Source organism: Poromitra crassiceps (assembly GCF_964638095.1).
Source record: "Poromitra crassiceps genome assembly, chromosome: 17".
Taxonomy (NCBI): Eukaryota; Metazoa; Chordata; class Actinopteri; order Beryciformes; family Melamphaidae; genus Poromitra; species Poromitra crassiceps.
Window position 1 is genome coordinate 34,681,391 of NC_139635.1, and position 13,268 is coordinate 34,694,658.

Sequence of the window (13,268 nt, forward strand, 5' to 3'; positions counted from 1 at the left end):
CGCGCATAGTAGACACTTTACGGTAATAATGCAACGTCACCAGCGTGCGTCGGGTGAAGGTAGATGATGCTAGCTAGCTTCACTTCACAACACACGTCTTCTTCCTCACTCCAGCAATTGCAAACACGGTGTTGTGATTAGGAATCGGTAGGGGTTTTTAATCCGGAAAAAGTGAATCATCGACAGGCAGCGTATACGCGCAACTTTCTCTCGTTTTTAGTAAGAAAGAGAGCGAGCCTGAGAGCAAGATGGAGAGCTTGGGCTTCCAGAGCCAGCTGGTGTCCGTCATGGAGGTGCTGGCCAAGGCAGCTGTGGCAGAGATCGACAGGCGTGTGGACGGCAGCTGCGCGCTGCTCCGCCTGGAGATCAGCCAGGGCCAGCGGGACATCCACCTGCTGAGGAGGCGCTGCGAGGTCATGGAGACAGAGCTGAGGAGGAGCAGGCTGAGAGCCCGGAGGAAAGGTACGCCCTGCAGGGAGGAGGGTGTACTGTAGCCCGCTCTCCTCTCACAGGCCAACATGATGGAAACAGCCGGTTTTTTTAGATCATGAAACGGAGTTTGAGATTCACAACAGTGGGCAGTGGTGGTCAAAAGGTTAGATAAGCGAGCTTGTCCCCCGGGACCGACATGATAAATCTGGGTGGGGAGGGAAAAGTCAAAAGGAACTGCATGCCCCTCCCTCATTACCCACCACTGTGGTGCCCTTGAGCAAGGCACCAACCGCTCTGGTGGAGCTGCTCAGTGGCCAGCAGCAGATCATGACAGTGGTCAGCTTCCAGGTGTGAATGTGAACAGGGCGCTCCTGAAAAAGTGAAACTCCCTTGTATAAATAAAGGTAAAAAAAACAAACAGGGGCTGCAGGTTTTGCTTAACAAACGTGAACCGCTCTATTATATTTTGTGGAAACCTAGTGTTACCATTATTTTGGCCATAGTGACCTTGGTATTATAAGGCTCTATCTGACTTTTTTTTAGTTAGTCGCATGAACCTATATGAGTGCCTGTTGACATATGTTTGATGTTATCTTATTATTATTATAATTACGATGATGATTTTTGAGTCTGTAATGTCCAAAAAAGGAATGGATGTTGAAAACTTTGAAGTCATATCTCTGAACTATCCTGAAGGCAGATAGAACCTTATCATTCTAAGCAGTATTTTTGTGTACAGGCAGTTAACTGGCTGCTTTGAAAAGGAATGTTTAATGTATATAATATGTATGTTGTTTTTTCCTTTTCTTCAGGTTTTTACCCCCCAGCAGCAGCTGAAAGGTGTTCTCCTCTAGTCAAGGTAGTTTTGAGCAAAGAGAGAGAGACAGCAGCTTGGGACAGACAGATGGCTGCTGAGCTAATTCAGACTCCACAGGTAAAACACGATCATATGGTTGCTGATTATGCTGTAACCCCAATAAAGAACAACCACAAATCAAACTAGTACCGAATAGTATTAATTTCCATAACACTTAAATAGTAGTAATAGGGAATCACGGTGTCTCTGTGGTGCGCAATAATGAGTTTATAATGACCTTAATTGACGTTATGGTATGTTGTTATCTCCTATGGTATTATAATATTCCTTTATTGACTTAACTTCATTTGACTAAATGTACTATAGTTGTTGTAGGTAAAGGTTTTGTTTTATGTTACTCGATCGAATCTAGTGGTTCTCAAACTTTTTTACATCAAGGAACCCTAAACGGACACAAATTAGTCCATGTCCCCCCTTTGATAAGATTTTCAAAATCATTTTGTCCCTCCCCCATCTAAGATTTTTGCTTAGATGTTTCATTACAGAAAGTGTACGAAACCCATGACCAAAATAGCCATACATTCTGTCATTGTATTACTTATGGATGGAATTGTAGTGAGAATAAATTATTACCCTTTTTGCTGGGGACGCCCTGGAACCCCCTCAAGGACCTGTGGGGGTGCCCAGACCCCACTTTGAGAACCACTGATCTAATCTATCAGTCAGTCCAGTATGACTTAATAATATATACTATATCTCACTACTATAGTAAGGCGAGGGCTTCAGCGCGCCACTTGACGCGGCTCATAATTGCTCAGCGTTCGCTCGCTACAGGTGACGCTAGAAATGAGTTAATATAATTGATGCTTAGAGTATATCAGCTTGAGAAGGTCGTAAACTGTTTGACAGTCGCAAACTAAGGTCAGATGGATTTACCCTCCGCTACATGACCTGTGTATGTGTGTAAAGCCTTGGTTATAGTACCGAGAGGACGCGCACGCGGACAGCTGAGGACACCACGGACAAGTAGTACCGGTAGTTCTGTTTATACTAGTTCCTGGAGGCTGCTTGGACGAGGACGTGTGGAGAGAGAGAGGGAGCTTAAAATGTAATCAGCCACTCCAATGTATAATATAGCAACAACTAACCCAGTTGAGAGCAGCAAAAACAAAGTTAGTTCATGTCTGTTGAATATCCAACCTAAAGCTAACTGTGAGTGTGCAGACATGTCCGCACGGTCACAAAACGTTTGTACATGGTTGTCCGCACAGAGCCTGCGCATACCTCAATGTGACTTCCTGGTTAAATAAAGGTAAAAAGAAAAAGTATGCGTATCTGTCTGTAGACTGTTTTAGTTTCACTCTGGAGGTTGTAACGTGTAGTTGCAGTGTGCGTATCTGTCTGTAGGGTGTTTGTTATTTTCACTCTGGAGGTTGTAATGTGTTGCTAATGTGTAGTTGCAGTGTGCGTATCTGTCTGTAGGGTGTTTGTTATTTTCACTCTGGAGGTTGTAATGTGTTGCTAATGTGTAGTTGCAGTGTGCGTATCTGTCTGTAGAGTGTTTGTTAGTTTCACTCTGGAGGTTGTAATGTGTTGCTAATGTGTAGTTGCAGTGTGCGTATCTGTCTGTAGAGTGTTTGTTAGTTTCACTCTGGAGGTTGTAATGTGTTGCTAATGTGTAGTTGCAGTGTGCGTATCTGTCTGTAGGGTGTTTGTTATTTTCACTCTGGAGGTTGTAATGTGTTGCTAATGTGTAGTTGCAGTGTGCGTATCTGTCTGTAGGGTGTTTGTTAGTTTCACTCTGGAGGTTGTAATGTGTTGCTAATGTGTAGTTGCAGTGTGTGTATCTGTCTGTAGGGTGTTTGTTAGTTTCACTCTGGAGGTTGTAATGTGTTGCTAATGTGTAGTTGCAGTGTGCGTATCTGTCTGTAGGGTGTTTGTTAGTTTCACTCTGGAGGTTGTAATGTGTTGCTAATGTGTAGTTGCAGTGTGCAGACATGCGGCCTGCTGGAGAATCTGAAGTCATCCTGATCAAAGAGGAGTCTGGAGAGGAAGATGAGCTGAGTGAGTCACATGTTATACAGTTACACATGTGAATACACACGCAAACCAATCACATACACACTTTCAAGGAACTGCGCGTTCACCTGTACACATTAGGTATTAGACACAGATACACACAGAATCTCGCTCAGACTGGCACACACACAAATGCAAACAAATAATAATAACTATACACGCTCCTATAGAGGGCTTTCAGTTGACGTAACGCACCATCTGGCGGCCATATTGGAGGTCCTCAGTTCTTGGGCAACAAACAGCTTATCACGTTTCAAAACATACAACAGAAAAAAAGGGGGGGGAGCTAATTTCTGTGCTGTTTTTGTCTTGGGACAGATCATTTTTGCCACTGATGCATCAATCCGTTTTTGTGTATAGATGACATCAGCTTGCTAAATATAATGTCTGCTCAGCTAATCATCACTGTCTGGTAGTTAACACATCTGATTTGCACACTAGCTAACATCAGTTACTTAACAGTAACCTACATTTGTAGACAAATATGTGGAAACGAACCATTTGCATTTTATATAACATTACTGAATTGACCTTAGAACCCAAACCACAACACCCATTTTTCAGATCTTTTCTTGCCTTGTTGTTATATAAGTTATTTGGCAATAATGACACGTATTCAGTCCTCTAATGAACCTCAATGATGGAGCCAGCTGTGTGGTTGCTAGGAGACTTTGAGATTTACGTATGTGCGCAAAGCCTCTATACACAAACTGGTGTCGTGCATCAGGATGAAGTACTGATGATGTGGGGCTCTTGTGTTTCCTCTACAGTAGTGTCTGGACCTGTGCAGCCGCCGTGTTTTGAAGAGACAGAACCCGCCCAGACCGAAGGCTTTGTGGAGCTTTACCACCCGGCGGAGGACCCGACCGACCCCGGATCCCTGCTTCCTCCTACAGACGGCTATGACGCCTTCCCAGAGCAGCAGCAGCCCGACGGAAGCCACGGCGACGCGGAACTGTCCGTGAAACACGAGAGAGAGGAAGCGCCGGTGGAGAGCGCGGCCCCGCTCGATTCGGCCCACCAGTTCGTCATGGAGGACGCCGACGGGCAGCTGTGGTCGTCCGATCCGGGCCGAGACGGCGGCGACCCGGGCTTCTCGTACGCCGCGCAGCAGTACGAGCAGATTCCTTCCATGTTCACGTCTCAGAGCGGCCTGCCTCTGAGTCACTCTGTGCCTGAAGATATGGAGCCGCCGATTCACTCCGCGGGGAAATCGCAGTCGACCGTGGTGAGCGCGGCACGGGCGAAACGGCGAGCCAGGGCGTTTGGCTACAAGCGACCACAGCCGGCGCAGGTGCCAGACGAGGCACACAACACTGTAACCCAGATTAACGTCCTCGGAGAGAGCAGCGTGATCCCACAGCCGACGCAGCATCATTACCGCGACCTGGCGAAGAACGAAGACGAGGATCTGATGGCGCCGAACCCGACGACCTCGGCCTACAACGGCTACAGCCGCGGCAGCTTCGGCCTGGCGAGGAGGATAAGGACGCCCTGGAGGTCCGGGGTCGGCGAGAAGAGGTTCAGCTGCACGTACTGCGGCAAGAGCTTCATGAGGTTCAGCCAGCTCAAAGAGCACCTGAGGAGCCACACGGGGGAGAAGCCCTTCAGCTGCCTGCAGTGCGGCCGCAGCTTCACCAAGCAGTGTAACCTCATCCGACACGCCGTGGTCCACAGCGGGGAGAAGCCCTACGAGTGCGCGCTGTGCGGCAAGTGCTTCACGCAGCGCTCCAGTCTGAAGTCGCACCAGAAAACAGCCCACTGAGTTTACACTGTGTGACCGTTTTTTATACACGTGCTTCTCCTTCGTGTCGAGTCTCTCTCCCTACTACATTTCCCATGTATATGGGATTGACCTGGCCCCGTATCGGTACTCGTTCTGTTAGCTACCGCTACCGCTAGCTGCCAGAAAGAGTCCCGTGTGCCTACATAGACTAGCATGCGACTTTCACTCCCAAGCTGTCTACATCAGCGATACGCACGTATTTACAAGTGCCACAGAAACATTTCAAAGCCACCTACTTGAAAACAAGGGTTCATAGCTTCTCGGCGGCGGGGTTAGAAAGCTCGACGCTGCTCATAAATGCCTATTTTCATCCGAAGTCTGTGCTGGTGGTGATATTATTTTTTCCGGGTTAGAGCCCAGCCGTCACAGCGCTCAACAGCGCCACTCTGGTCGAAAGCTCGGTAAAAAACAATATCACCAGCACAGACTTCGGATGAAAAGAGGCATTTATGAGCAGCGTCGAGCTTTCTAACCCCGTCGTCGAGAAGCAATGAACCCTTGTTGAACCTCAAGTAGGTGGCTTTGAAATGTTTCTGTGGCACTTGTAAATACGTGCGTATCGCTGATGTCGACAGCTTGGGAGCGAAAGTCGCATGCTAGTCTATGTAGTCACACGGGACTCTTTCTGGCAGCTAGCGGTAGCGGTAGCTAACAGAACGAGTACCGATACGGGGCTAGGATTGACCCTGATCAGCGGCAGCTCACATCAATGACTCTTTGAGACACTTCACCTGGATGGAGGTGTGCCCTGATCGTGTGTGTGGTTGACAGAAGTGTGTGTTCACTTCTGTGAGAAAGGAGAGTTGAGTTGGGGGGGGGAGTATTTTTTATGTTATTGTATTTTATGTTTCAGGTACATATACATTAGATATCATGATTAGTAGTGTGAATAGTATGAATAAAGGACTGAGAGGTTGATACTGTGCATTTCCTTTCTTTGCCTCTCCCTTTGCAGCAACCCATCTCTTAACAGTACCAATAATGTGTACAGTAAGACGTGAAATAAAACTCGGCAGCAAGGCAGATTGTGCAAAACTGTCTTTTTTTTTTTACCTACTCCTTTTTTCTAAATGTGTGAATATATTCGTAAAAAAACGCGATATTTTGTATTATTGAAAATCGGCACAAGCCTACGCACCTGCGTGGCCCGGGCCTGGCGCTGATATAGCCGCGAACGAATCGGGGCGCAGCTCCATCCAGGTGAATTCACGACACGCCAGCTGCCGTTGGGTCAGGGTAAATCTCATATACATTGGATAACCTGGGTTACAACATAACCAACCATTCCATTCAAAAGTGAAGATTGAACTTCACAGAGAAGCTGTATTGATCACCTGTATGTGACGTGTTTTACCCCATACAAAATAATGTTAATGTGGTATGACAGTGTTGTAGTGTGGTAGAAGTCTGGAGTGCTGAAGTGGATTCATGGTTATTGCCATGTATTGAGTGAATGTATTACAATGTTTTGATCAATAAAAACTATACAGACTAGCTGAAAGGTGTTTTTCATTATTATTATTATAAAACATAGCACTAATGTTAGTTAGAAAAGTTACGTATTTACTAAAACATAAGTACAGGATACATTGATAGCAAAATACAGTGCACTCTTATAGTGATCACCTTGGGATGGGTCAAATTGATCACTATAAGTGGATAATCATAACAGCTTTTTTTCTTTTTCTTTATTTCTTATGCATCTAATTGACATTTGTATATGTATTACATGAATACAGTGCATATAAAGTAAAGGAACGTTATTGACTTTAAAAATCCAGCGAGTAAGTTAGGCGTCCAACTGTTTCAAACACAGCGGCGGTCTCGCATAGACAGAGACGTCGCTATCTCTCCACAGACAGAGATGCCGCGATCTCTCCATATACAGACAGACATGCACCGAGTATTGCTGCTGTATCTTGTTGGCTCATTTTTGGCAGTTTGTAAGTGAAGAAATAATAAAATTTCCATTGTTCTCAGGTGGGACAAAGCCCAAAATGATCACTGTGAGTGGAGTATTGATCACTATAAGCAAATTATTTAAACAGCATGTGTATAGGAATGTATATATATATATATATATATATATATATATATATATATATATATATATATATATATATATATATATATATATATATATACATAACCATGATCACTATAAGCGGATTCCACTGTAGAAAGAGAGAAAGCACCTTCAGTCTATTGGAGTCATCATACCTTGACCCGGTCTAGTTCCAGTCTCTTTGGGGGGCATGGTTTAAAAAAAGGGGGTTCTCCCAATTGGCCTAATGGATAGGGCTGCGTCCACAGTGACTGTGAATGTGATGAGGGCTTGTAAGACTCCAGGTTCGAATCCCACTTCTGACACCAGTATAACAGCAGTCAGTTTCGAACCCGGGTCTGTCATTCCAAAGCACAACCATCCGACCAAAGGGACAATCCCAATGGCCAAGGGCCATCGTGCGCACCTTATACATTGAGATTGGTTGCTACACTATTCACAGTGATGGCATCTATCTGTATGATACAGTATCAATTGATTAATTAATTAATTAATTATATTGACATGGCCTGTTGTTGGAGAATTCAGTATCACACTAGCATAAATTAAAGTTTTAAATTTTGTTTCTGTGTTAGCCTACTTATTTGTATATTAGAGTATCACAAAATAGATTAAAAAAAAAGTCGATTCCGACATATGATTTATTACTTATCGATCATCATGATGTGACACATGATGTGTCAGTAAGACTGGAGTGTTATGTTTGCTTTTATAGCAGGTATCAATCAAACTTCAGTTCGCGTTTTCCTTTTGCTGAGAAGTTTTGTCCCACCAATAACACCGTATATTCGGCGTCACATGACCACTCGCACTTCCGGTTTTGCTTCTATGTACGGAAGCAGCATCTGTAATGTAAACTACTCACGGCAAAGTGATTCATATTTTAGTGATTGATCACAATATAACGTGGATTTTACGTATGCAGCATCGCTACATATGACTTGCCAGCTAGCAGAAATGCTGATCCAGGAAAACATGGCGAACTGTGTCGCTTTTCAAAGCAAGTTAACCTCCATTATGGACGTGCTAGCCAAAACGGCAGTCGTGGAACTAAGCAAACTATGGGAGGACGGCTTCGCCTGCGTGCAGGTGGAGCTGCGGAGGAGAGAGAGCGAGGTTGAAGCCTTGAGAAGAAAAGTGGTGTTTATGGAAAATGAACGGCTAGCCCTCATCTCCAGAGCTCAAGGTTCCTATCTCCCCTCCTCATCCTCATCTTCCTCCTCCAAGACAGAGCAGCAGAAGAAGAGACTGCCACCCACTGATGATGGTGAGGATAACTGCTGAGTAGTCAGTTAATAACATTGATCATTATTCATAATATTCTGATATCCTCCATTCAAAATAATAATATATGGTATATATATCGTGTCAACATTAAATTGCAGGCCTGGGAAGTCTGGAAAAGTATAAAAAATGAATTAGATCATTTCCAGGTCTTAAATCGTTTGTGAATTTGAAAAAATGTCTGGAAAAGTATGGAAAATGTTGTGGTTCAGGTCCGATGATATACACATAATTATGTTTTTGTAGACCCACTGTGAGTCCACAGTTTTTGTTGATGTGAGATACAGGGATACTCTTCATGTCAGCATGTATTGTATCAAATACCGACCACAATCAAGTCAAGTCAAGAATATAACATTATTTAGGGTCTGGGGAAAATATAGAATTTTAAATGGAAACTGTATAGGAACCATCCATTCCCTGTAGACATTTTGAATGCAGTACCAGACCAAGTTATGCGACTGGTACTGGTTTAGTTTCTCTGATGGCACACATTCTATTCACTCCTGTAGAATGTGTAATCATTGTCATAACATAATTTGTATCACAATGTGCTGCCATTTACTGAGGGCCTGGTTGAAATAAAAATCACATAATCACAGGGGTTTTGTCAGTACAGTATAACGATATGTAAAACACATGTTAAATCATCTTAAAGGAGGACTTACCCCCTAGATATGTATTAGAACAGTGATTTGAAAATACCTATGGAAAAAACCAAGAAATGACATATACTCTTGTCTATACTAGACTCTTTGGCTGTGTTAAGTCAAGATTTTTTTTCGGAAATCGACGCCATTACAGTTTGCCTACTGCCTCAAAAATAATTTATTTGAGAGGGGCAATATCTTTATAATTATCAACAACTAGCCAACGCTGGTGGCCTGTATGGAAACAGAAAATCCTGAAATGGTTGATAGTTATATCAATTTGGCCATTCAGTGGCGAACTAGAAATTTAATTATTTTTGTCCCATTTTGTCCCATGTGTGTGTGCGTGGCTTGTCTAAACTTACGTTAAGAGCCTCGCTGCTCGCAGCACACAGCACACAGTGAGGACAAACCTCTCGCTCTGGGGTAACACAATGCGAGATTTCTCCACGTAATTCCCTCGTCTAACTAGAGATAAACCGCGCAATGAAATCCGTTTTTAATTTTAGTTTGGGGGCTTTTCGTGATTCTTGTTAAAAGTTGTGCAAAGGTTTTCCTCTCAGCGCAGTGCAGGGCAGGCTGCGCCTCGTCCCTCCTGCCAGACCCAGGCTGGCGAAACAGCCTGCTGCATGCATGGGGCGCTCGTAACCTCACGGAGCAACAAACAAACAGACAGAAATAGCTGGTGTGCGATTTAGAGAATACAGTCTGAGATTGGGTACAGGATTGAGGGAATCCCGCATCTGTTTGCGAAGGTGCGACTGGACAGGACGCTTTTCACAGACAGGCACAGTAGTCGGAGCGAGGCGAGTGTCTCTCGGCTACTCAGGGCAGAGCTGCAGATCTCTCCTCCTCCTCCGCGCATTCAGTCTGTCCAAAATCATTACCGATATAATCTCAGTAGGAGGGATGCAGGGAAATATGATAGTAGCCGATGTGTTTAGAGAAGCTTTGTCACGTTGTCACGTCGTAGTATAGCGTTATATTTTACATGTGCGCTAAACTGCGACCATATTTGTTTGCGGAAATATCAGACTGCTCTCTCTGCTGCTCTCAGAGCACAGAGAGCCCAGCTGCTGCTGGCCTGCTGCGCGCGCCCGCGGAGCTTGGGGCTCGTCCATGTTACAGTACGACTCTCTCCCGCCTGCCTCTGGGCTGGAGACAGTGCTTGCAACTCGGACTGATAATATAAACATCATCATTCGAGCTTATCCAGGTAAGATATCAATAAAGTAATGACACATTCAGCAGGAAACTAACTATAATTAAGACATGTGCCAACTTTGACGACATTTGGTTCAGTATTTTAAGAGCAAACTTCAATAGAAATAGGCTTGGAGTTCTGAGGAGCCGAAAGGGTACAGGGGGGGTAGGGGAGTAATTATCTTGAAATCCCATAGTCTTTGGGTCACCGTGACGTCACGACGTGTCAAATATCCCATTCATTTGAGAAAAAAAAAAAAGCAGTGTTACACCCTTAGAGGGCGCTTATGCCAGGTATGCTGCTGAAAAATGATACAAATGGTAAAATGGCAACAGTTTGGTGTCAAATGTGGAAATTCTGACCAGAATTCTTCACACATCACCCCCAAAGTCAGATATATTGGTTAAAAGCTGAAAAAAAGTGTTTTGGAGGTAAGTTCTCCTTTAAACAGAATGGTAATTTTAAATGGGAAGTCCAAACCAAACTTAAGTAATGTTCCTTAAAATGTTTCATACCATAATTTGGTCAGTTCTTTAAATAAAATTTGCTTGTTATCATTAGGTTTGAACCAGCACTATTCAATGACATTGAATATCACAATATTTTCTGCGATGTCGAATATCACCCCCACGAATATTGCCCCACTTTTACATTCATAAACATATAATAGTCTACTAGTGGTGGGGCAATAAACACACACACACACACACACACACACACACACACACACACACACACACACACACACACACACACACACACACACACAAATATAATCTGAATGATGATAATATCGTGTATCAAGATATTTTGGCGGGACAGTATCGCAATTAATTTGATTTAACTGAAAGATTATAAATGAACCTGCTCTGTCCTTTCAGGGTCCAATATGGATTTGGTCCACAGAGCGTCTTCTGAGCACAATGTGAGAGAGAAGGTGGATCAAATGACGCCATCGCCCACACAGTCTGGAGAGAGAGCGTGTGAGCCGCTGAGGCCTGAACACAGCAGAGATCACGGCACAGAGGAGGACGAAGAGTTAATAGTCAAACTAGAGGAGGAAGAAGAGGATGATGATGTGCAGATTGTGGAGCAGCCGGGAGACATTGAACACAACGCAACCGATGGAGCAGATCAGCCCATGACAGATCCAGACCTCCAAGCTGCTGATGTCATGGAAGAAAGAGAAAGCCAACATTGCTCGCCTGTTTCCGTCGGAGACAGCGACGCCACGGATGACTCGGATGGCTTCTTTGGACCAGAGCAGTATTCCCAAAATCTGGATAAGGAAATCCAGCTCATTCAAAATGCATTGGACAATCTTGACGGTAATCCATCAGAAATGGGATACATTAGGTTTATGAGGGATAACGTGACAGGGAGAGCTGTGAGTTTGGGTCAGGCACAGCCAGGACAGCCTGCGGACCCCACAGATCACCCGGAGAGAGGCCTGGCGGCGGTCAGACCCCCTTCGGAGAAGCGACTGCACTCTGACAGCAGATTCTCCTTCCTGGCAAACGGACAGGACTCGGCGGCGCAGAAGGCTTCAAAGAGCGACCGCGTGAGGGAGAAATGGTTCATTTGCCCGTTCTGCGGCAAAAGCTTTGACCGTGCCAGCCACCTCGCCATACACCAGCGGATCCACACGGGGGAGAAACCGTACACGTGCGAAACATGCGGCAAGAGTTTTTCCCAGAGGAGTAACCTCCGCACTCACCAGCGGACTCACAAGGACTTCCTGCCCGGTCTGCTTTCTTCCACATCCGCAACATCTCCAGACTCCGCCCATCCCTGTCCCAACACGGCACCGAAGTCCTCCTCATCCGCGCATTTGTCACATCCCGGATCGATTACTGCAACTGTCTTCTCTCTGGCCTACCCACCAAACTGCTCAACAGACTCCAAATCACTGAGAACTCAGCTGCCCGGATCATCACCCGCACTAAATCACCAGACCACATCCTCATTCAACTCCACTGGCTCCCCGTTCACTACCGGATTGACTACAAAAACCTCCTGCTCTCTGACCACCTCCAGGAATGCACCCCTTCCCGCTCCCTGCGCTCTGCCTCAGCTGGCCTCCTCACCGTCCCCCCTTCTCGCCTCAGTACCATGGGTACCAGGGCCTTCGGCTGCACCGCACCCAGACTTTGGAACTGCTTGCGCCCCCCACACATCCAACAGTCTGACTCCATAACCACATTCAAATACCACCTCAAAACCCACCTGTTCAAACTGGCATACTCACTTTAATCATATACATCACTCAATGTATGTTGTCTGCCCACGTCTTTTCTTTTATCTATGCTCCTCTTATTTTAAATATGCTGGTGTATGCTATACTTGTTTTTATCTGAGTATGATCTTTTAGTATGTTATGTCTCTTTTATGCACTGTACGGCGACCTTGGGTGTTTTGAAAGGCGTCTCCAAATAAAATGTAGTATTATTATTATTATTATTTACACGACTTGATCGTTTATAATTTCAAAGAATGAGGATAAACTACAAATACCTCTGTGACATTCAAGTGTTGAATAATTAAATTAGTTTTGTACCTTGATATATCCTAGGAAATTTATGTAGCCCACTGATTAGTCACATCTTGGATTTGGTTGTAAGCACCAAGTTTGTACGTATGGTCCTTTTGTAAACGCACAGAATTCATAGAATTCTGATCTATTTGTGGTGGTGGTCCCTTCTTATTCTTGTATGATATTGACAATATATAGGCTATTATCAGTAAAGGATCCCATTAGCTGGATGACAAAAAAAAAGGGTATCTAATGTACGTACCCCACTTTGTGATTTAAGTGCCCCCTTTCAGATTTCAAATGTAACATAACTTGTGTTACAATGTTCACACTGTTACAATGTTCTGTTTGTTGCTTGCTTTTGAAATCAGACCCCTTTTACAGAGAAAACGGCTTTTCTGCCCCGCTACATGTCTCA

General features: G+C 44.6%; 2 protein-coding genes across 3 annotated transcripts; both read left to right on the top strand.

Annotated features, from left to right (window-relative positions):
- Positions 1 to 248: 248 nt before the first annotated feature.
- LOC310791887 (uncharacterized protein) lies at positions 249 to 5,467 on the top strand (the record flags this gene model as incomplete). Of its 2 annotated transcripts, none has more annotated exons than XM_083653564.1 (4): positions 249 to 462; positions 1,245 to 1,366; positions 3,232 to 3,313; positions 4,099 to 5,467. In XM_083653564.1, the coding sequence occupies 4 exons, from the start codon at positions 249 to 251 to the stop codon at positions 5,091 to 5,093; spliced, it is 1,413 nt and encodes a 470-aa protein (XP_083509690.1). In that variant the 3' UTR covers positions 5,094 to 5,467. The 2 variants fall into 2 exon arrangements, with proteins under 2 accessions (XP_083509690.1, XP_083509691.1); XM_083653565.1 differs by having other exon boundaries at positions 4,102 to 5,467.
- A 2,568-nt stretch (positions 5,468 to 8,035) lies between these two features.
- Positions 8,036 to 12,514, top strand: LOC310792372 (uncharacterized protein; the record flags this gene model as incomplete). The annotated part of the gene is made up of 2 exons (XM_083654091.1): positions 8,036 to 8,446; positions 11,199 to 12,514. Exons 1-2 carry the CDS (start codon positions 8,116 to 8,118, stop codon positions 12,512 to 12,514), a joined length of 1,647 nt encoding a protein of 548 aa, XP_083510217.1. The 5' UTR covers positions 8,036 to 8,115.
- Between the last annotated feature and the right edge of the window lie 754 nt (positions 12,515 to 13,268).